This window comes from Pseudophryne corroboree, chromosome 8 (assembly GCF_028390025.1).
Source record: "Pseudophryne corroboree isolate aPseCor3 chromosome 8, aPseCor3.hap2, whole genome shotgun sequence".
Taxonomy (NCBI): Eukaryota; Metazoa; Chordata; class Amphibia; order Anura; family Myobatrachidae; genus Pseudophryne; species Pseudophryne corroboree.
The window spans coordinates 461,465,235-461,489,302 of record NC_086451.1 but is presented as its reverse complement, the minus strand read 5'-3'; the positions used below and the strand labels follow the sequence as shown (position 1 = coordinate 461,489,302).

Here is a 24,068-nt window from a genome sequence, read left to right as displayed (position 1 = left end):
TAAATATTGTTGTACTGAATACAGTATATGTGCCCATGTCTTAGGGATGCACAGACCTACATTAGGAAAATGTTGTGTTAGTACACTGAATTATTAATAGGGAAAAAGGGGTGCAATAGTCAATTTACTAACTTTATTAAAGCAAGAGAGAGAACATTTATTTTTGAAGAACATGGGGCGAATGCTGGACCGTTCCACTATATACCCACCACATCCACTGCTGTAAGAAAGCTCTACTGTTTCCATTTTATTACGTCTCAACTTTGTCTTCTTGCTTTCCTCGCCTTTAGATGCAACTTTATATCATATACCAGAACTAATGCACATAAACCCGGTCTAATGATATAAAGACATTGCTGAAGGAAACGTGAAATACCAAACAATCTATTTAGTACAATCTGCAGGAGAACACATGAGCCCTTAAGGTGAAGGCATCTGAAGAGGATAAACCCATTTAAAGACTCCAGATGTTTCCTTTAATTATTCATAGCTGTACAGCAGGATACGTGGACTAAAATAAATGACACTGTCCATCTATATGCAGCAAGTCACATTTTAAAACTGACCTATCACTAGGTAGGAGACATGGGATAGTTCTATATTAAGTGCAAAGTACAGGGAGAGCAACGATGGACTGATTCAGCGTTGACCTAGGAGAGAGTGTCCTGAAATAAGAAGGCACAGTATGCTAGCCATGACTGAACTGGACTGTAGTCTGCCCCTTCCAGGAATCCAGACCAGGGACATTCCACACGGGGAGGCTCAGCAATAAGTCCTACGCTAGTCGTCTTTCAGCCATTGCTGTGTCTTCTCCTGGAGTAAGTTCTGAGCATCCTTTAATCATCTAGGGCCGGAGTAGGAATGGTGGAATGGGACTACAGACCCAGGCCTATAAAAATAGGCCCTTCATCAAGATAGTATGATAATGATGACCATTTGTCTATTTGTCCTCACAGTCTGCCACAAATCATGACTATTAAAGCTGTATTTTTATTTTTCCCCTCACATAATAATTTTAATACATTTAGGGAGACATTGGGGCTGGCAGTGTGTAGGTGGTTGTACACACCCACACGGCACTAGCCACACCCACACAGAACTACAGAGGGCTAGTCACACCCACGCAGAACTAGTCACACCCACGCAGAACTAGTTACACCCAAACAGAACAAGGTTACAACTCCTGCTCTTCTCACAATGGTGGCTTGTTCTTTTCAGGCCCATGTGGTCCCTATACTGATCCAGAGGACAGAGAGAGGTTCCAGGACGAGTAAAAATCATTGTGGAATCACAGATCTACCCAGATTTGAAAGTAGCATACTGGGCTTGCATAGGTTCTGGGCCATTTCAGTTACCCTGCTCTTATTCTTTAAGAAAATAAAAACTTTCTGGGACTAGGATGACAAGGTCTCTAAAGGGCCCCATACACTAGAACGATAATGTCCGATTTCATCCAATTTTGGGTATTCGGGTCGATATATCGGGTGAAATCGGCATTTTGGATGCGTTTCCAATCTGATGCGCGTTCCCATGGGGTTCGGATGGGCTCCCCTAGATCGTTAGTGCTGCACTTGTGATATGTCGGTTCCCGCAGGAATGGCTGGGATCACATAAGATATATCGCATGCAAAATGTACCAAATCGTATGGAACCACTCCCGGGAAGCTTCTGGGAGAGTTCAAGGGAATTGCCTCCGACTTCAGCCTCCGACATATCGTTGTAGTGTATGGGGGCCTTAAGTTTTATGGACGTCTAAAGTCAATGCCATAACGTGTTATGTTTTTGGCTCAGTACACATATTCTACTACGCTATAGGTGGTTTGTAAACTTATAGAAGAAGGAGGCAGCTAATTACAATCCAGTCATTTGAGTTGCAGGCTAAGCAAAGACTACAGTGCTTTAGACATAACCATTGTGATGGGAGGACAATCTGTCCACCTAGAAGACGAGGCTAAGCGTTTCTCCCACACCCACCTTATTGTTCATGAACGCCTTCAGGCATTGGATAAGTTTATGCTGATTCTTCTTGTCGATTTTCTCCTGCCTTGGGAGGAAAGAAACACAAGATGGATGTAAGATGGCATCTAAGAAACTGCAGCTCAAGAAAATTGTGATGTAGGTCTTACTGTTTTTTGTCCAGCAGTTTCTCCAGAACATCCAGGAGCAGCCCAAGGCCTTCATGTCCAAAGTTGTTGACCCAGCTGTTTAAGAGAGAGAGAGAGAGAGAAAATAGTTTTTACAGTTTTACTCCACCCGTGAAACCTAAAAGCATTTCCAGTGTTTGGCTATCAGGTGAGCTAAATGGCTTAAGAGGCACTGGCTAGCACAAGAGACAGATTTAAATGCAATATATGAGCCAAAGGGTACATCTGGGCATTATACACAGGTGCAACATTATAAACCTCTGGAAATTTGGTGAGTTTTGATCTGAGATATGCGGAAAAGATTGCCAGGTGAGGCACTGCCTCCCCTGCCATAAACTTTTTACAGCAGAGTTTTGGCTATAAAAATGATTAGAATAATGCAAAGAAGATATTTCACACATATTCTTTGTATTTTACACATACTTTATACTATCAAAACTCTGGTGCAAACGTAAGTATGACAGGAAAGGCTCTGCCTCACCTGCCTCACCCCACCGCATGTCACTGCCACCATGTCACATTACAGAGTATCACACAGTCTCAAGATGGCCCCACACATGCTAAGTAGAGATCTCAGCAGCCATCTTGGGACGGGGCATGAGGCCTCCCTGAAAAACAGGAAGCCTGGAGTCTGCTCAGTAGCACACTCCTCTTTCAATAAATTCCACCAAAGATGTCAAGAGGAAGATTTGCCCAGAACCAAATGGCCTCTTATAATTGTATTTGGTTACTGGCCAGATGAAAGCAGATTCAAATTAAAGCAGATAGGTGTGAATCCAGGCAGTACAATGGGGTACAGTAAAAATTCTGGTATATTGACAGGCCTAGCATCAATATTATCCTTTAGACCAGGCTTGTCCAAACTGCGGCCCTCCAGCTGTTGAGAAACTACATATCCCAGCATGCCCTGACACAGCTTTAGCATTCTCTGACAGCAAAACTGTGTCAGGGCATGCTGGGATATGTAGTTTCACAACAGCTGGAGGGCCGCAGTTTGGACATGCCTGCTATAGACTGTCATAAGGTCTGTAATCGAAGGTCTACTATACGCCAGCCATAAAGGTTCCTTTATTCCCGTAGATACCTGTATATGATCATAGACTTACGTCAGTAAAAGATTCATGTAGAATTCCAAGATACAGTTCGTTATCTGCACCAATAATTACCTATGCAATCAATACATTATTTACATAGACCGACGGATTGTCACTTCCGCAATGTGATAGTCACATACTGCGCACAGACAGACGGATAAACAGACCTAGGCTTATTAACTGTTCTGTATTCCAGCAGTTCTTCAACACCACTACAGTGCATTAAAAAATCAGGAGATGAGCTGTTATTACACCTCTTCCCAAACACTAAACATTCCACACAAAAGTTTTGCAATCGACTATGTATGTGTTGCAGAACCTGTATAATGACATGCAGTGAGATACACACAGCAGACACAAACAAGGCGTAAAGGGGAAAGCAGAAGAATTGACCCTTTCCCTGGCGGAAACCGATTTAGGATATATCAGGATAACGAGTGAGGGTCTCAAAGTGATTGCATTATGTGCCGTGCTAATGATGACATGCAAACAAAATATAATAATAAATAATAACATCTAAACAAAAGAAATCTTACAGTATTTTAAAACAAGACTGAATTAGTAGTATCGGAATTGTGTGATATCATCAGGGTCATGGAGAACACTGACGAGCCCGAGTAGAGTAAGAGGCGTGGTCAAATCCTGGAGGAGCGTCTACGCCCATCTTAAAACAAACAAAAAGTCCTCCAGAGTCAGGGGAGAGGGTCATACTTCCCCCTACACTGCTGGCCCAGGTAATCAGTCCCTGCTCCCCCCCTCTCCTGCCCCCATCTTCATCTGCCTTCCAGCAGGGAGATTACTTTGTCTCCTTATCAGCCAATCTGAGAGGTTGGACAATGCACCATGCCCGAAAAGGCACACACAAAGGAATCTTAATTTTATAGTATAATAAAATGCTTTTATACACACACACACATATATATATATATATATATATATATATATATATATATATACATACATACATACACACACACAGGGGCGTCTCTAGAGAGGAGGGGACCCGTGTACAGACTCCGTGTGTGGGCCCCTTCCTCTCCCGTAGCCGTATATATATATAATTATTTTCACCAGCAGTTTAGGTTTATTAAAGACTTTTTCAAGGCTACAAATAAACACACATATACATACTTCCATTGTGTGACATCTGGTGATTTGTGCAATCACTTTCGGGTCGGTCTATAAGTAGGCTGTTAGGAATCCATACGGTTACACAGGACCTTTCTGAAAAATGCCTCCTGGAATGTTCCCCATCTCACCTCTGTCTCTGTAGATTGGCGCTAATTACAGAAGTAACCTAAAAAACAGCGTTACCAAGTCTGACCCCTCCCACCTGTGTCGGCGATGTCATTCTCACCTGAGAATTCCAACACCTACAGTACAGAGTATGTCCTAGAAGAGACATAGCCAATTATTATATAGAGCAGTAAAGGACCATCAATCTGCCCCTCGCCAACTCCAACGGCTGGTCTTCCCGACCTCCCTCCCCTGTTCTGCTTCATCCCTTCCTCCATGCCCCAACCCTGCTCAGTCCCGTCTCGCAACCTCCCCCCATTTCTCCACCCCTAACATCCCAACATGGTCCAAGTGCAAATTTGCACCCCCCAATAATTGTATATACTCCCAAAATCTAAATAAAGCCTGTCGCCAGCATAACAAATAATTATTCAAAATGTCCAAACGCGGCTTCGATACAGTGACCACACAAGTCCCGTCGCTATGGGTTTTATTTCTGCAGAGTTAAAGTTAAATAGGGCTAAGCTTTCAAAGTTTTCCAGTGACAAAATCAGAAACGCCTTTCTTCCGGCACAAAAGAGAAACAGATTTGTTTTCCATAGGACGCACCTACAGATTGCCGCTAGTTAGTATTCGCACTGACAATAATGATTTACAATCGTTTTACACTCCCACATATTTTGTATTTTTTTTCTTTTTTAAATGAATGATATGAGCAGATGTTATACCTGGAGGTGTCAAATCAGAACAGTTTATTAAAAACAATCGTAAACACTTCATCTTCCTTCCCGGTTCTCTGACAACACGGAGACAGCAAAAACTCAGGCTGACAAACTTCTGGAAGCTCTTCCCAAACTTTACGCCCGTATTCTGACCGCCGGCAAATCATATTGGAACCTAACAAACCGCCTCGGTGATCCAATGGAAATGGTGAGGGAGAGTTTTAAAATGCTCCCTAATGACAATGGTGGTCATTCCGAGTTGATCGCTAGCTGCATTAGTTCGCTGTGCAGCGATGAGGCAAAAACACGGCACGCAATGCGCACGCGCGACATACTATTACAAAGAACGATGTACTTTCACACAAGGTCTAGCGAAGCTTTTCAGTCGTACTGCTGGCCGCAGAGTAATTGACATGAAGGGGGCGTTTCTGGGTGTCAACTGACCATTTTCAGGGAGTGATCGAAAAAAGGCAGGTGTGCCAGGAAAAACGCAGGCGTGGCTGGCTGAACGCAGGGCGTTTGTGACGTCAAAACAGGAACTGAACAGTCTGAAGTCATTGCAAGCGCTGAGTAGGTTTTGAGCTACTCTAAAACTGCACACAAAAAAAAACTTTGCCGCCGCTCTGTGATCCTTTCGTTCGCACTTCTGCTAAGCTAAAATACACTCCCAGTGGGAGGCAGCATAGCGTGTGCACGGCTGCTAAAAACTGCTAGCGAGCGATCAACTCGGAATGACCCCCAATTTTCTGTACCGAGAAGCCCCTTCACTCCAAGACAAAAGATTGTACACGTATATAGCTGCCTTTTGCATCAATGCGTAACCCGCTGGGCATTCAGAGCCCGCCAGTGCCCAACTGACGCCTACGCAGAAATTCTGTAGCACTGGAATATATAGGAAGACGTTCAAACATGTTTCATCAACAATGAAAATCTGGAAACATGGTGGCACTGATGGAAAAGACAGAGAGCCCCTCCCCACCTGTTGCGGTGCAGTAGCGGTGGTTGTGTTATTCTGGACGACAATCCGTTGCGGTTTGTGAAGGAAAAAAAAAGAAGAATCCGTGCTTTATATTCTGAGCTCTATCAAGGTCTCTGGAAATACATACTGTATACAATAAAGAAAGAGGATGTAAAGTAGAAGCCGGATAGAAGAGTTCCCGTCAGCACGCACTGTCCACCTTGCACACGTCGCATTCAGCTCCACCGATTCTCATTGGATGAAAATGCGCAACGCAGCCGCTCACCCCTAAGAGCAAATTGACTGGCATTGCATTAACGTTAGTGTTCTGCATTCAGTCTGGATAAAGGCTGTGCATTATCTAATAGGCTTTTATACTATGTTCTCATCCGGCGTTCTTTTACTTAACGCTCTGTGTTTGTCATTCATTTATTTGAAATAAACAGGGATTTTATTTTTATTGTACTGTATGTTTAGAAAATACGTTACGCTTGGCATAAATCCACTTCAAATCAGCCATCTTTGCTGTACCGAATATGTGGCGGCTTTTATTAGTGTTATTGAAAAGTGCTCGCTGAAAGGTCTACTCATATTTTTCCACAATTTGTTTTTAGTTTTTGTATCAACAGGACATTACTTGTCTCCATAGAAACCTTACCAAAGGGTCTCAATTCTCCAAACCAATCTGAATTTAAACAACATTACTACTGTACTGTGTAGTTTAGCTAAAGGACACAATATCTTATGTCTAGAAAAGAGAAGAAAAGTATATATATACACACACATACATACATACATACATATACATACATACATATACATACATACATACATACATACATACATCGTACTTGCCTACCCTCCCGGAATGGCCGGGAAGCTCCCGAAAATCGGGTGACCCTCCAGGCCCCCCGGAAAGGTGGGCAAGCCTCCCGCTTTCCCCCTCGGCCGCCCGCAGCAGTGAACAAGTAGGCGGGCCGAGGGGGTTCGATGACGCGATTCGCACTGAATTGCGTCATCGTAGCTCCGCCCCCCGCTATGCAGCGCCTCGTTTCTCGGCACAGCATAGCGGGGGGTGGAGTCACGATGACGCGACACTGATGCAACGCCCCCGGACCGCCCATCCTGCTGCCGGCCACGCTCCCGAACCACCCGTCCTGCTGCCGGCCACGCCCCCATTCACCTACAACGCTGCCTCCTCCCAGAGGAGGAGGCAGCAAAGTAGGTAAGTATGACATACATACATACATACATATACATACACACACACACACACACACATTATATCTCCTATATATTTGCCTTAGTCTGTGACTCTGTGCCCGTAACGCTGGGCGGAGTCACAGAGCTGGGCGGAGTCAACTGCATCTGCTGCAGGGAGCTACCCCATACCCAGCGCCAGCAGCAGTCAGGTGCAAGACCCTACCTTACAGTATAGGAGGTGAGGATGGCCACTAGCTGCCGGCTGCTGTGCCTGTCCCCCCCCCCCAATCACCTGTGACAGCGGGCTGTGCGCTGTGCAGTGCGGGTCCCAAAAGGGGGCGGGGCTACGGCGTCACAAAGGGGAGGAGCTATACGGAATAGAGGGGCGGAGCTACACGGGACCAGACAGCTGAACAGTGGTGGAATCAGCATTGCAGTGACGGCCAGCCAGACTTGGTAAGTGGAGGGTGAGAGAGAAATGTGTGTGCGTGTGTGTATATAGTGTGTGTGTGTGTGTGTGTGTGTGTGTGTGTGTATATAGTGTGTGTGTGTGTGTGTGTATATAGTGTGTGTGTGTGTGTGTGTGTGTGTGTATATAGTGGGGTGTGTGTGTGTGTGTGTGTATATAGTGGGGTGTGTGTGTGTGTGTATATATAGTGGGTGTGTGTGTGTGTGTGTGTGTGTGCGTGCGTGTGTGTATATAGTGAGTGAGTGTGTGTGTGTGTGTGTGTGTGTATATATAGTGGGGGGTGTGTGTGTGTGTGTGTGTGTATATAGTGGGGTGTGTGTGTGTGTGTGTATATATGGTGGGGTGTGTGTGTTTGTATGTATGTGTGAATTGTGTGTGTGTGAGGTATGTCTGTGTGTGAGCACTTTATGGACGCCACTGCTGGGGGGGCCATTACATGCAAGGACGCTACTAATATAGGGGGGGCATTACGTATAAGGACGCTACTACTATAGGGGGGGCATTACGTATAAGGACGCTACTACTATAGGGGGGCATTACGTATAAGGACGCTACTACTATAGGGGGGGCATTACGTATAAGGACGCTACTACTATAGGGGGGGCATTACGTATAAGGACGCTACTACTATAGGGGGGCATTACGTATAAGGATGCTACTACTATAGGGGGGGCATTACGTATAAGGACGCTACTACTATAGGGGGGCATTACGTATAAGGACGCTACTACTATGGGGGGCATTACGTATAAGGACGCTACTACTATAGGGGGGCATTACGTATAAGGAGGCTACTAATACTGGGGGGCATTACATATAAGGACGCTACTACTGGAGGGGGCATTACATGTAAGGATGCTACTACTACTGGGGGGGCATTATGTATAAGGACGGTACTACTACTGGGGGCACATTATGTATAAGGATGCTACTACTACAGGGGTGGCATTACGTATAAGGACGCTACTATTACTGTTGGGAGGCATTACATATAACTGCTACTACTACTGGGGGCATTACGTATAAGGACGCTACTACTACGGGTGGGGCATTACGTATAAGGATGCTACTATTACTGTTGTGGGGCATTACATATAACTGCTACTACTACTGGGGGGCATTACGTATAAGGACGCTACTACTACGGGTGGGGCATTACGTATAAGGATGCTACTATTACTGTTGGGGGCATTACATATAACTGCCACTACTACTGGGGGGGCATTATATATAAGGACACTACTACTACTACTACTATTGGGGGGGCATTATGTATAAGGACGCTACTACTACTGGGGGGGCATTATGTATAAGGATGCTACTACTACTGGGGGGGGCATTATGTATAAGGACGCTACTATTACTGTTGGGGAGCATTACATATAACTGCTACTACTACTGGGGGGGCATTATGTATAAGGACACTACTACTATTGGGGGGGCATTATGTATAAGGATGCTACTACTACTGGGGGGGCATTATGTATAAGGATGCTACTACTACTGGGGGGGCATTATGTATAAGGACGCTACTATTACTGTTGTGGGGCATTACATATAACTGCTACTACTACTGGGGGGGCATTATGTATAAGGACACTACTACTATTGGGGGGGCATTACGTATATGGACGCTACTACTACGGGTGGGGCATTACGTATAAGGACGCTACTACTACGGGTGGGGCATTACGTATAAGATGAATAAGATTGTGCTACATTGTGGCGTAATTTTAAATGGGGGTACTATTGTGTGGCCATGCCCCTTAGTTGTGAGACCACACCACTTTTCCCGATGCACAACAAAGGAATATGGGAGGGCGCAAAATTCATAGTTTGCAGGGGGGCGCCGAACACCCTAGCACCGGCCCTGGCCACCAGTAGCAAAAGTACACCACGGCCACTGACACTATCTGCAGGGAGGGGAACAGCGCTGATATGGAGGGTACTTGCAGGCAGCGAGTCGCCGCCCGCAGCTCCTCTCCCACCTACACACCATACCTGCCGCCTGACAGCCACACCCCAGGGAGAGGGCGCTAGCTCAGGCACCGCTAGATCAGCATCTGCAGCATACAGACAAGGGCTGCCATGCTCAGCGGCAAGCGGTGAGAAGCATGTGCAGCGGGACAGCGCCAGGACGGGACACGCACTAATCAACATTGCTGCTGGGCCGGAGCTCCCTCCGTCTGCAGCCTAAGGACGCGCCGCACCTCTCCTGGGAAACACCATGCCTGCCCGCCCACAGGGCTCCGGACGCTTACCTATGCTCCGCGATCACAGCAGCTGACGCTGCCATGCAGGATGGAGGAATGACGCCCGTCAGACGGGGCGGACAGTGTGCGGTGGAACGGGGCCAGGAAGGAATGCTGACCACGACCCATTGCTGCTGGGTCTGAGCTCCCTCCCTCTGCAGTCACCATCTCACAGCAGCAGCCTGGAGGTTAGTGGCCACCACGACCCGCACATCCTTACCTCACACATACCTCACACATACCTCACATATACCTCACATATACCTCACATATACCTCACATACCTCACACATGAGAGCAAAGGTACACACACTGTGACATCACACCTGTAGCCCACCCCTATATCTGCTAAGTACTCCCCGTCACTATGCCCTGTCACCCTCATCCTGCTCTCTAACTGCCTGTCTGTGTACTGGCCTTCACCCCTCTTACACCATCACCAACCCTCACTAACTACCACAGAGACTATGTGCACTGATATCTGCCCCTCCACCACCTGCAGCGCCCCTGGACCCCTCCCCATCCCCCGCAAACCCCCGCACCTGCCCCTCCACCACCCGTGGCACCCCCACCCACTGCGCCTTCGGACCCCCTACCCCACCCGCAGTGTCTTCCAAACCCCTCCCCCATCTGCAGCAGCCCCTCCCCCATCCGCTGCACCACCGGACCCATCCCCTGCACCCCCACCCCTCCAGCAACCGCAACACTTTCGGTCCCACTACTCCACCCGCAGCACTCACCCCACCACCAACCACTCCACCTGCGGACCCCCTACACCACCTGCTCCTCCACCACCTACAGCCCCTCCCGATCCACCGCACCCTCACCCCCCTCCCTCCCTCCCCCACCCGCAGCGCCTCCAGGCCCCCTACCTCACCCGCAACACCTGCACCCTTCTCCACCAGCAGCGCCTCCGGAACCCCTCCCCCATCCGTAACAGCCCCCTCCCCCGCCTCCCCCACCCACAGCACCCCCACCCCTCCCGCATCCCCTGACCCCCTCCCCATCCTCTGAACCCCCGCACTCACCCCTCCCCCATCCGCTGCACCCACTGACCCATCCCCTACACCCCCACCTCTCCAGCAACCGCAACACCTTCGGACCCACTACCCCACCCTCAGCACCCACCCCTCCACCACCCACTGCACCTCCGGACCTCCTCCACCACCCGCTCCTCCACCACCTGCAGCCACTCCCCATCCACCGCACCCCCACCCGCAGCGCCTACAGGCCCCCTACCTCACCCGCAACACCTGCACCCTTCCACCCTGCAGCGCCTCCGGAACCCCTCCCTCATCCGCAACAGCCCCTCACCCGCCTCTCCCCCACCCACTGCACCTCACCTCTCCCACACTCCCGGACCACCTCCACCATCCGCTGCACCCCCGCACCCACCCCCTATCCCACCCGCGCACACACCCCTCCACCACCTGCAGCACCTCCAGACCCCCTCCCCCATCCACCGCAAATCCACACACCTGTCCCTCCACCACCCGTGGCACCCCCACCCACAGCGCCTACGGACCCCACACCTCAACACCCCGACCCTCCCTCCTCCGGACCCCTAACCCCATTCACTGCACCCCCCCTCTCCCACCCGCAATGCCTCCACACCTCCTACCCACCCGCCACACCCTTTCCCACCCGCAGTACCTCTGGAACCCCTCCCCCATCCAGCCCAGCACCTGCCCCACCTGCCCCTCCCCCACACACAACACCCCCCCCGGCCCCCTCCCCCGGTACCCACCTGCGGCGCCTCCAGACCCCCTATGCCACCCGCCCCTCCACCACCTACATCACCTCCGGACCCCCTCCCCCATCCGCCACACCCCGCATCTGGCTCTCCCCCGCCCGCTGCACCTTTGGATCCCCTACCCCACCCACGCAGCAGGCCCTTCCCAATCCGCAACGCCTACACCATTCGCCACCGCACCCGCCACTCCCCCACCCACGATACCCCCGCATCCACCCCTCCCCCACCCACCGCGCCCCCTGCACACCTCCCCCATCCACTGCACACCCGCACCCACCCCTTCCCCATCTGCAGCGCCTTCGGAACCCCTCCTCCATCCGCAACAGCCCTGCAGCTGCCATCCCCCACCTGCGACACCCCTGCTCCTACCCCACCCAGAGCGCCTTCATACCCCCTCCCCCATCCGCGGTCCCCACTCCCCAAACCCCTTCCTGTTGCAAGGGACTATGCCCCCTCGGAAGGCCTTTCATTGTGCAATATTCAAACACTAACAAAACTAGGAATGCAGGGAATACTCCATATATTGAACCCCAGAAAGGCGTGCAGGGGTTAAAGGGGCGTAGCCCCTTCCGACGGTGTGAAGAGCGCCCGTAGGGCGCGATGAAGCACCTAGTATATATATATATATATATATATACATACACAGACGAGAAGTAAGAGACTTGGGGGGTAATTCAGAGTTGATCGCAGCAGCAAATTTGTTAGCAGTTGGGCAAACACGTGCACTGCAGGAGTGGTAGATGTAACATGTGTAGAGAGAGTTTTAGATTTGGGTGGGATAAACCCCTTTTCCACTAGCTAAATTTACCCGTGTTTTTGCACGGGGGCGCACATCGACACGGGTTTTTAGTAAGTGGAAACGGCTCAACACGGGTTGAGTGACCCCGGAATCCTACCCGAATAGCTACCTGGGTAGAACACAGTAGTGACCCGGTGCAGTGGAAATGGTCATTACCCGTGTTTTCAGACCCGAGTAACGCTCTGAGACGCTGATTGGTGCTTCTGGGGCACAGGAAGATGATGTCATCCCTGGGAGACACGCTGGGCACATGTAGGCACCGCAGCAGCTTGCAAACAAACGTGGATGCAAGTCGCTGTACACAGCTATTGCAGCAGCTTGCAGACAACACTGCGCTGGGCACATGCAGGCATTGAGGCAGCTTGCAAACAAACAGACACGCTGAAGTCACGCTGGGTACATACAGATATTTTTATTGCAGCAGCTTCGAAACAAACACACAGACACTATACAGCAGCGGAAGCTCCAGCACAGCAACATGGCTAGCCATACCTGGTCAGAGTGGAAACAGATCCGACCCGGGAATAACCCGTGTCAAAGTGCAGTGGAAACGTCGGGGCCGACACGGGTTGTACCCGGGTTAAACATCCCCGATGGGACCCGGTACTCCGGTGGAAAAGGGGTATTATTTTGTGCAGAGTAAATACTGGCTGCTTCATTTTTACACTGCAATGTAGATTTCAGTTTGAACACACCCCACCCAAATCTAATCTCTCTCTGCACATTACATCTGCCCCACCTGCAGTGCACATGGTTTTGCCCAACTGCTAACAAATTTGCTGCTGCGATCAACTCTGAATTAGGCCCCTGTACCGTACTTTGTTTCTGTTCCACCCACTTCACTCTATATATCCTTTATTCTTGAGGACACCCTCTTCCTATCATTGAAGTGGCTTATTCACCCACTAATAGGGAACGTGAACTGGGTAAGCCCATTGTGAGACAGGTTATATTTACCCTACAAATCAAGTCTTGTAACCGCAGCAAGCACACTCTGTACAAGAGACCCTGCATATTCAGACAGCTGGCAGATTAATTAAGTGCAAGGAGGCTACCATCTCTGCGGGCTTATAGCTGAATCAGGTCTAAACAGAATGATACTACAGGGTAGTGTGGCGCCAATCACCTCTGGACCATCACGTTAGGAGCCCAGTGCTGTATCATTCATAGACCCAACTCTGGGTCATGGCTTTGTTGCATCCTATTAAAAAGTCATCATTTGCACCAAGAGCTTGTCTCCATCTATGGGGGAAGGAAGGCAGCCTCTAACTGAATATCCACTCCACCAAGAAACCTAGCACTGAGGTCTTACACCAACAACTTGGCTTGTGGGCAATCCTTGGAGGCGAGATGGAGTACACTTGAAACAGAACCGGAAGATAGACCTCATCTCCTAATCTACAGCACCCTGGCCGACCAAGGATGGGCAGCCACACCACTAACAATGCGTAGTTATGCCTCCTGCAGCAGTGAGCCTCCATAAAAGAGGATTCAATAGGCCTAATTCAGATGTGAACGAAGGTGCCATCACTGCTGCTTCCTTGGATGGCGAAGGATGCAGTGTTGGATCTGAGACGCAGTATTGGTTCAATCAGGACTTATGGCACCCACGGTGATGCACATGCCCCGAACAGGTCCTGTGTATGCGTAAGTACTGAAAATCAGTACTTTGCAACGATGGGTGGAGGCCCAGCTGGACCTGAATTAGGCCCAATATGCATAATGTGGTGTAGCCACTCCCCCATGTTTGCCCACACTCCCTTATAAGTACCATGCCTCATAATTGTTCATGTCGAGTGGTCAATTAAACATATTCTTTCTAACTGCCGACAAATCTCAGCGCCCGTGATCGCCATAATTCCCAATCAGATCCTTCAGATATCAGTTGGGGGGGCAGACAACAGACTTAGACGTCTATTTACTAAGCCTTGTATGGAGATAAAGTGGCTGGAGATAAAGTACCAGCCAACCAGCTCCTAACTGTCATTTTTCTAACCTAGCCTGTGACATGGCAGTTAGGAGCTGATTGGCTGGTCATTTATCTTCATCTAAGGCTTAGTAAACTAAATAGACCCCTTATTTGTATGATGACAACATTCATATGTGTAGCAATTGTTTCAATGGAATATACGTTCAGAATGTCAACACCAGAATGATGACATGGTCTGAACGCCGACATTCAAAACGCAGACATTCAATGTGTAACCATCACAACGGTACAATGGCGACATAATATCTAATTTTAGAATATTTTTGGGTTAGGACGCACTACTTGTCGACCTACGGTCCATGTCAACATTGACTGTTGACATTCAGACCATGATGACTTTATTCCACACCCGTTCCATGGTGTCCTAATGGTCTGAATATTCGGCCCAAGCTCTAAACAATGAAATCTATAGAACAGTGAACCCGTTGAAGGGATGTTTTTGCATCGTTTCTTCTCTCCCGGATGCATTGTCTCTGAAGCGAGCTCTCCAAGGACTGCAGACAAAACACGGATTCATAAACACGCTTAGTTAATTGCAAATTCCTGGAAATATGAAAACAGACATTTGTTGGGGCTGACAGGTGGAAAACCTGGATCTTAAGACTCCTATCCTGATAGGAAGACAGTCTCCCGGGAATACCATTTTACAATACAAATGCAAGCCATTTATTTAGGGTTTTGGGTGTCTACTATACAAATGGAATATAATGCCTTAAGAATTATTCATTTTATTTCCTAATAGCTTGGTGAGATTATTCATGCGGATGGTGTATCCAGAATGTATTTGTACTCACTTACAGAGAGCGCGTTTCTCCAGTCATTATGCAGACACACACAAGCTACAGTGTAACTGCGAGACTCTGGCTATGGAAACATCTGTATCAGAAACTATAGTGATTGTTTATCTGTTAAAGGGAATGGAAAGTAAAGCTGAACTGATAAAGTGATAGGGGTGCCATGTGCGTTACATATGTCAGTGACCGACTGGCGTTCTGTATTAATATCAGTGTTACATTGCGATGACCCCACTGCCGTAGGTGTGTACCCGGATGATAGATAACCATTTTCGTATCGACATTTTTACTTTGTCTACTTTTTCCGTGTCTACCTTTTGACTGTCTGTCTAACATGTGGTGTCTATCTATTGACTGTCTAACTAGACACTGTCTATCTATTATACCACACCCACGTAGGTGTCCCTCTGCAAAATGTGGTACTTCTACTGTCAAATGTGCGGACAATACTTTGTGGGAGGAAACCGGAGTACCCGGAGGAAACCCATGCAAGCACAAAGAGTACATACAAACTCCACACAGTTAGGGCCATGGTGGGAGTCGAATCCAGGTCATCAATGCTGTGACACTGAGGCAGTAATGCTAACCATTACACCGTACTGCATATGTAATAAAGATGATATCGTGTGAGGGCTATAATAACCGCTGTCTTTCTCAAGGCGGAGATGGACGAAAGGCGAAAATAATGAACACCAACTCTGAATCCTCACATGCACGGACATCAGTTGTAATGATGAGCTCCCACAAAATGCCTATTTATCAATCTCCGTCCTCAGGCCAGTCTCGGGGCACATCACATGATAAAAACAATAATAAAATAAAAAATGCATGAAATAAATGTTATATAATATATATATATATATATATATATATATATACATACATATACACACACACACACACACACACACACATACATACATACATACATACATACATTATATATATATATATATATATATATACATACATACACACATACATACAAACAGAAAGTTCAGCACTCAACATAGCAAGGTCACTTATCCTCACAACATCAATAAATAAATGATGGGGGTTTAGTTAGTGAATATTTGAGACTTTGTGATAGTGTAGGACCTGCATGAAGGTGGGGTACCTTGGCGAGCGGTTTGCAGGCTTCCGTGCATTGGCCAATTCACTAACTAAACCCTCATCATTTATTTATTGATGTTGTGAGGATAAGTGAGCTTGCTATGGTGAGTGCTGAACTTTCTGTTTGTATATATTTGGGTTGGTGACCATGGGCAGCATGCACCCCACCCTATGAGTGGCGAGTGCAGACATTGCACCCCGCTTCTGGGGTGGCGAGTGCTGTGGTTTTCTAGATTTGTTTGTATGTATGTATATATATATATATATATATATGTGCACTGCAGGTGGGGCAGATATAACATGTGCAGAGAGATTTAGATTTGGGTGGGTTATTTTGTTTCTGTGCAGGGTAAATACTGACTGCTTTATTTTTACACTGCAATTTAGATTTCAGTTTGAACACACCCCACCCAAATCTAACTCTCTCTGCACATGTTACATCTGCCCCACCAGCAGTGCATGGTTTTGCCCATTAGTGTGCTTTTTTGGTTTGCTAACACACCTGAATAAGGACCTTAGGTGGTCATTCCGAGTTGTTCGCTCGCTAGCTGTTTTTTGCAGCCATGCAAACGCTATGCCGCCTCCCACTGGGAGTGTATTTTAGCTTAGCAGAAGTGCAAACGAAAGGATCGCAGAGCGCGGCCAATTTTTGTTTGTGCAGTTTTAGAGTAGCTCAATACCTACTCAACGCCTGCGATCACTTCAGACTATTCAGTTCTTGTTGACGTGACAAACACGCCCTGCGTTCGGCCAGCCACGCCTGTGATTTTCCTGGCACGCCTGCGTTTTTTTCGAACACTCCCTGAAAACGGTCAGTTGCCACCCAGAAACGCCCACTTCATGTCAATCACTCTGCGGCCACCAGTGCGACTGAAAAGCTTTGCTAGACCCTGTGTGAAACTACATCGTTCGTTGTAATAGTACGTTGCGCGTGCGCATTGCGCCGCATGCGCAGAAGTGCTGTTTTTTTGCCTCATCACTGCACAGTGAACGAATACAGCTAGCGATCAACTCGTTAGTGTAGTAAGTGTTGATCTACAGTAGGACACAATACAATTCCCAGTGTGGGCTCTGGAAGAATTGGAAAACCTGACTGCGTTTGGATGTTTATGTCTGGCCTGAAGCAATGGACCATAAAAAAGGGAGGATTTAATGTCTAGCGTAAATGGCAATATACCTTTCTTTGAAACCAAACTATGTAACTTTGTTGCTATAGTTCTTTTAGAAGCAACAGATGTACGAAAACAGGGATGACGGCGGTCTGCGGCCACTTAAATACCAGCAGCAAAATTTCACAGGCCAGTACTTAGCGCAGCAAAGGTCTCACGCCACAGTGTACATGCAAGGTAGTGCAGGGTGAAAAGGGAATAGAGCGCAAGCTTCGTGTTACCTTGCATAGCGTTGTTTACAGTAAAATGTAACTTCCATGCAGCCATCTGCGCTGACAAGCGAGTATACTGTAAGCTGCTATCCTGTCTCCAACACCACGGAGAAACACACAACAAGGTCACTTCATTAGCTGTGCATTTGTTGGTGGGTCTTCACAGTGTTATGTACCTAATTATCAAAATTAAATAATTACATATTTCATTACCATCTGCTACAAATTAAGTTTGTCAATTAAATCCCGGCTTGCTTGACGGCGATATATCACATCTTCTATGTTCTCCTGAAAGCTGCGTTAGAGGAAAGTGATCTTGTGTGCTGGAACTCAGGTGCTATAATCTCAGTGTGTAATATATAAAAAAAAAAGATCAGTTTTTAACACTTTCGCTGTTGATCTGATGGGCGTGAGAGCTGTCACGTTACATTTCAGTTTATCTTCTGCCTTAATTAACACCATAGGAAAGGGCTACAAATGTGTTGTATGTATCATCTGCTGAGATACCGGAGGATGACAGACTTTCCTGGTATCTAATCTGGAAAACGGATACAAAGTGCATTTTAACAAATGTTGGTAGGTGTGTGGCACATGGAAGCTGTGCTTTCCAGCCATTTATTCACATCATCAGAGTTGCTTGATTACGCTCTACTGAAATAAGACAATTGTAGACAAACACCGGATGATGTTGATGGATGGTCTCCGCCGTTAATGAATTGCGTTTATATCGGCTGTTTTTCGAATGTACCGCTGATGCATACTCGCCGATTCTTGACGCTCGTGTACATATATTTTGTTGGAATTATGTAAGAACAGCCTTGAGGATTTAGCACAATTTCTGTACACACAAGTGGATGCCTTACAACTACGAAGAGCCCAGTTACTTAGCCAGTGGATTTGTTATATTGAAGATAAAACAAGTACAGCCGTACTCACTGTTATATACACTGGCAGATGGAGCAAATTGTCAAACAGTGGAACATTACTGGAACAACAAGATATATCAGCAGGCATAACTTTAGCTTTTTCCATACTGGCTACCCAGCATGCAGTGACATGGAGGCGTGCTGCGAAGCCATGACCACACCCCCTTTTTGAGAGCACATGGTCATATTAATGCCAGGGCTCTAATACTGCCCCAGTCCATGTCTGGTTCCTAATACATATAGATGTATACAGAATTAGCAGCTTAAAATGAAACCACAATAATAGCGACTTTCTTGGGGGCAAACAGATCAGCCATACATCCTACCAACCGCTTCTTTTTCACCCCTTAATGAACCAGCGTGAGTTCCGCAGTCCTAGAAAAGAATAATCCTTAAACATAGAAGTCCATACTGTCCGGGGGTCAGCGCTGCGATCACAGAACACAGAATCTGACTTTGTATTTCCAAAGAGACCTTCGTTTTTAACTATGGAAGCGAGCGCCAATCAATACCCAGCTATAATGATAATCAGATATAATCCGCAATATATCAAAAGCTTATAATGATCCACTAAAGGGAAGCCTGCTCCCAGAAGACACAGTCATGAGATGTTTAAAAAGGAAATTTACAGTAAATGCATCCAAATCTCATTATCAGCTCCGCTCCCAGAGACAGCGCTTGTCAATAACAGAGAACGTGTATGAAGATCTGTTACATATATATATATATATATATATATATATATATATATATATATATATATATATATACCTGATATGAGGGGCAGTCTAATGGCAGTGAGGGGGAAGCAGTGGTCTACAGTCTCTCAGCCCCCCTCCCCAGCAGTGGTCTAAGTCTCTCAGCCTCCCTTCCCATATATACACACACACACACACACACACACACACATACACACACACACAGAGTAGGGACGGCCATCGACCATCAATGATTTCTAATCATCGATGGTTTATGGGCGATGTCGAATGCTTTTGCCATCGATGGGCGAGAACCAGATAGTTTCCGTCCATCGATGGCACAGCATAAACTAATATTTATTTATTTAGCAAAGTGCTGGGACTAGGAGCATAGATCCGCCCCTGATGCCCATTAAGCCCCACCCCGGGCTGTGATTGCCCCGTGGGTTATTCAGAGAAATTACAGGGATGACCACCAATGGGTGAAACCATCGTAGTGTCTTGCCCCCCCCCCCTTACACACACACACACAGAGCAGTCTCTTGCTCCCCTCCCCCCCACACACAGAGCAGTCTCTTGCTCCCCCCATACACACACAGAGCAGTCTCTTGCCCCCCCATACACACACAGAGAAGTCTCTTCTCCCCCCCCCCACACACACAGAGCAGTCTCTTAGGCCCCCCACACACACACACTTGTCTCTCAGCTGCCCTCTACCCCCCCCCCCCACACACACGCAGTGCTGTCTCTTAGCACACACACCCCACCACACACACAGAGCAGTCTCTTGTTGCTGCGCCCCCCCCCCCCCCCCACACACACACACACACACACACACAGAGCAGTCTCTTAGGCCCCACACAAACACACACAACGGTCTCTCAGCTGCCCTCCCCACACAGTGCTGTGTCTCAGCACACACACCCCACCACACACACAGAGCAGTCTCACAGACCCCCCCCCCCCCCCCACACACACACAAAGTAGTCTCTCAGGCCACAGACACACGGCGACATCTTTCAAATGACAATCCCAATTACATGAAATTGGTAAACAACTTCTCCACATAAAGGTTTTTTAGTTTAGAAAATGTACCCCACCGCCTGTGCCCAGTTTTCCCTAGTGTCACAGTCTGCATCATGCCACAGTGCAGCAGCCCCCGGGCACACACAGCAGCAGAACACACAAGGTTGATACAACATCTCGGCGGAGGTGTGAGAGCAGTAATACCAACGGGTCTCCTGCGGAGAAGTGTAACATTAGTTATGCCGTCCGTTTATCATTGTTTGTGCTGTGGTAAAGGCTGGCGTGGAGGGCGCGCAGCTCTGCAGAAAGAATTGTGTTTCTCTCTAATGGCATTTTATTCCCAACTGTAATCTCAAACTACAGCCAAAACGACTGGAACGTCCAATAAAATGAATGATGGCTGAAGGCAGCTCAGGGAACATAAGAGGTGGTAAAATTATAGAACACGATCCACCTTTCTTCTAAGAATAAAAGAAAAAGAGGTATCGGAACAGGCGCACAGTCTCTACAGCACGGAAAACAAATATATTTTTGGGGTTTTGTTTTTCTTTCCGGCGCAGGGTAAATAATCCGACAAGACGCTCTCTTTATCTCAGACAGGACGTTAAATACAATAACATCGTCTGCTTATCAGCAATCATTAATGATTCATTAAATGCCAGGCGTCACTTATTAAGTGGGATGTACAGTAACCAGTTACTGCAGCTTTCAGCTACGAAAAGAGCTGGAGAGGTTTCAGGAAAGAATCCAAGAGAAAACACGTTTATCCAGGCTTGGCTTTTACACCCCAAGAGGGGTTGGTGGTCCGTGTGCTCAGTCCCCAGAGCCCCCCAACCTCATACTGATCATACTGATAGCAAAGGACATTGGGGGTCATTCCGAGTTGATTGCTAGCTGCATTTGTTCGCTGTGCAGCTATGTGGCCAAAAAAAGGCACTTCTGCGCATGCGGCGCAATGCGCACGCGTGACGTACTTTTACAACGGCCGATGTAGTTTCACACAGGGTCTAGCGAAGCTTTTCAGTTGCACTGCTGACCGCAGAGTGATTGACAGGAAGTGGGCGTTTCTGGGTGTCAACTGACCGTTTTCAGGGAGTGTTCGAAAAAACGCAGGCGTGCCAGGAAAAACGCAAGTGTGGCTGGGCGAACGCAGGGAGTGTTTGTGACGTCAAAACAGGAACTGAATAGTCTGAAGTGATCGCAAGCGCTGAGTAGGTTTTGAGCTACTCTAAAACTGCACAAAAAAACATTGTCGCCGCTCTGCGATCCTTTCATTCGCACTTCTGCAAAACTAAAATACACTCCCAGCGGGCGGCGGCATAGCGTTTGCACAGCTGCTAAAAACAGCTAGCGAGCGATCAACTCTGAATGACCACCATTATACAATGGGAAAACTCTACTTTGCTGGTTGCTGTTTTTTTTTTATGAATTCCTCAAATTTGTTTTAAATTCTATAAACATATAAAAACATATAAAGGATGACACGGAAACCATAGATACAAGCTATCTGCTGCCATCTAGTGAGAATAAAATATAAAATAATATGGTTTTTAGGCTCAATAACAGGGCCACAACTAGGGCTGTGCGAGTGATGCCAGTTGCTGCCACAGGTACCTGCATTTGGCTTGGAGGGTGCTGGGCAGTAGGGTACTGCAGCCAGTACAGCAGCTACCTGGGTGTCTTATGAAGGAACTTGGCACTGCTCCTCTTGTTGGTCCCGGTGGTTCTGCCCTTGGTATGACGTCACATGTTCAGGGTGGGGGCGGCCCAGGGCTTTTTGTCCACCCCGCGACCGCATTGCTCAATAACATGTAGATTTTCATGATTATATAGATTGCACCAGTCTCAAGTCATGTTAAAGCTCACTGTCTGACTAATTGCAGCGTGACAGAACTTACTGCATCAAGAGCCATCTTCACGTATAGGCACACTGGGCAGCTGCTCAGGGCCCCACGATTCTAGGGGCTTATGAGCAGGGGGCATCTGCTTCCTGGGCTGGTGCCTCCAGAGCTTCTTGGGACACAGATAGAGGAGGCTGCCTGGCTGTTCTGATTGTGAATTACACCCAGAGTGGCCAGGCGGCATTCTCTACCAGCCTCAAGCCGGAAAGTAAATGGCTGTCAACCATGCCGATTGGTGGATGGCTGGAGCTATCCACCAATCAGAGTGCGGGCAGCCATTCACTGTATGATACATGTGGAGAGAAGGCACAGGAACACAGAAAGAGCATGTTCTGATTTTTTTTAAATTTGATTTATTCCTATGTATGGGTGGGTAGAGGCCCCAGTACGGGTGTGTATTGCGTGAGCGGTGGTCAGGAGACCGCCAGTCAGCATACTGACGCCGGCATCCCGGCAGCGGAATGCCGGTGGGGGGGGGGGGGGGGGGAGGGTACACACGAGTGTAACAAGCCCCTGCGGTCACCACTGGTTCTTGGGCAAAGTCCCTGGTGGTCGACATGCCGACCGTCAGGATAGTGAGGGTGCGGGATGAAGTAGGAGGTCATGTGACCGACGGTGACATGACTACATCCCTCTAGTACATTGCTTTGCCCAGGGCCTATAATAATGTTGATTGCATTCAATGGCCCCTACAGCTGCACCTGTGGTCCGGAGTGGTAGCATTCCACCTGCTCTTTTTAACTAGGTAACCTCCATACAATTTACCCCCTGACCGCAAGTGCACCGTTCACTGCCAACAGTAATAGATATGTGCACATTTACCAGGTGTACTATTGTTCCTGCAAACAGGGCAGCAAAAAGTGACTTTAAAAAAGTGAAACAGAAAAAGGAGAGAGAGAGGTGGCCGAGGCCGCGGTGCATCTCTGGTTGTGTCTCCGGCTCGGGAGCAACCGTCTAACCATAATTACAAAACATACATTTTTAATACCCAGCCTGTGTTTATTATAGAGTGCTACGGAGTATTTACTGTAGATGCTGAATGGTTACCGTAAATCAGCGGTAAATCTCAGCCGCGCATAAATAGCTGGTACTTAAAGTCTCTGCCCCTCCGTAATGACGATGTCTCACGGCGTATTATTTAATGCATTTACCCACTTCTAATTATAAATTCAATGATTAATGGTGCAATTCAACGATCAATTATTAATGATATACTTCTGTGCCATGAGATAGAGGTTTTCATCTTTTACATCTAGATAGATAGATAGATAGATAGATAGATAGATAGATAGATAGATAGATAGATAAGATACGATAGATAAAGTTTGCACCACATTCGTCAGATTCAAGATGTAAAGTGTGAACCTAATATATCTATATTTTTACCTTTGGGCAATGAGACAATGATAAATAGCCTCTGGTTGTAATTGTAATTAGGGGATTGATTGCAGGAAGCTGAGCGTGGGACCAGCCTGGGAGCTGTGTCAGGTACAGTGCACTGTGCAATACTAAGAGCATTCTTCTGTCCTATTTTGAATCTCTGGGCAAGTGTTGGCTCCAGGCTGTCTGGAGTCACCCCAGGTGATAAAGGCCTTGGACGCGAGCACGG

At 47.6% G+C, this 24,068-nt stretch overlaps 1 protein-coding gene across 8 annotated transcripts in view; it reads right to left on the bottom strand.

Annotated features, from left to right (window-relative positions):
* DIAPH2 (diaphanous related formin 2) overlaps positions 1–24,068 on the bottom strand; it is a 1,435,719-nt gene that overhangs the window by 995,898 nt on the left and 415,753 nt on the right. For all 8 annotated transcript variants that reach the window (XM_063938356.1, XM_063938358.1, XM_063938359.1 and 5 more), the window contains 2 exons: positions 2,127–2,201; positions 1,975–2,044 (listed from right to left, as the gene is read on the bottom strand). In XM_063938356.1, coding sequence (XP_063794426.1) covers positions 1,975–2,044; positions 2,127–2,201 — 145 coding nt within the window. The remainder of the gene's footprint in view (positions 1–1,974; positions 2,045–2,126; positions 2,202–24,068) is intronic.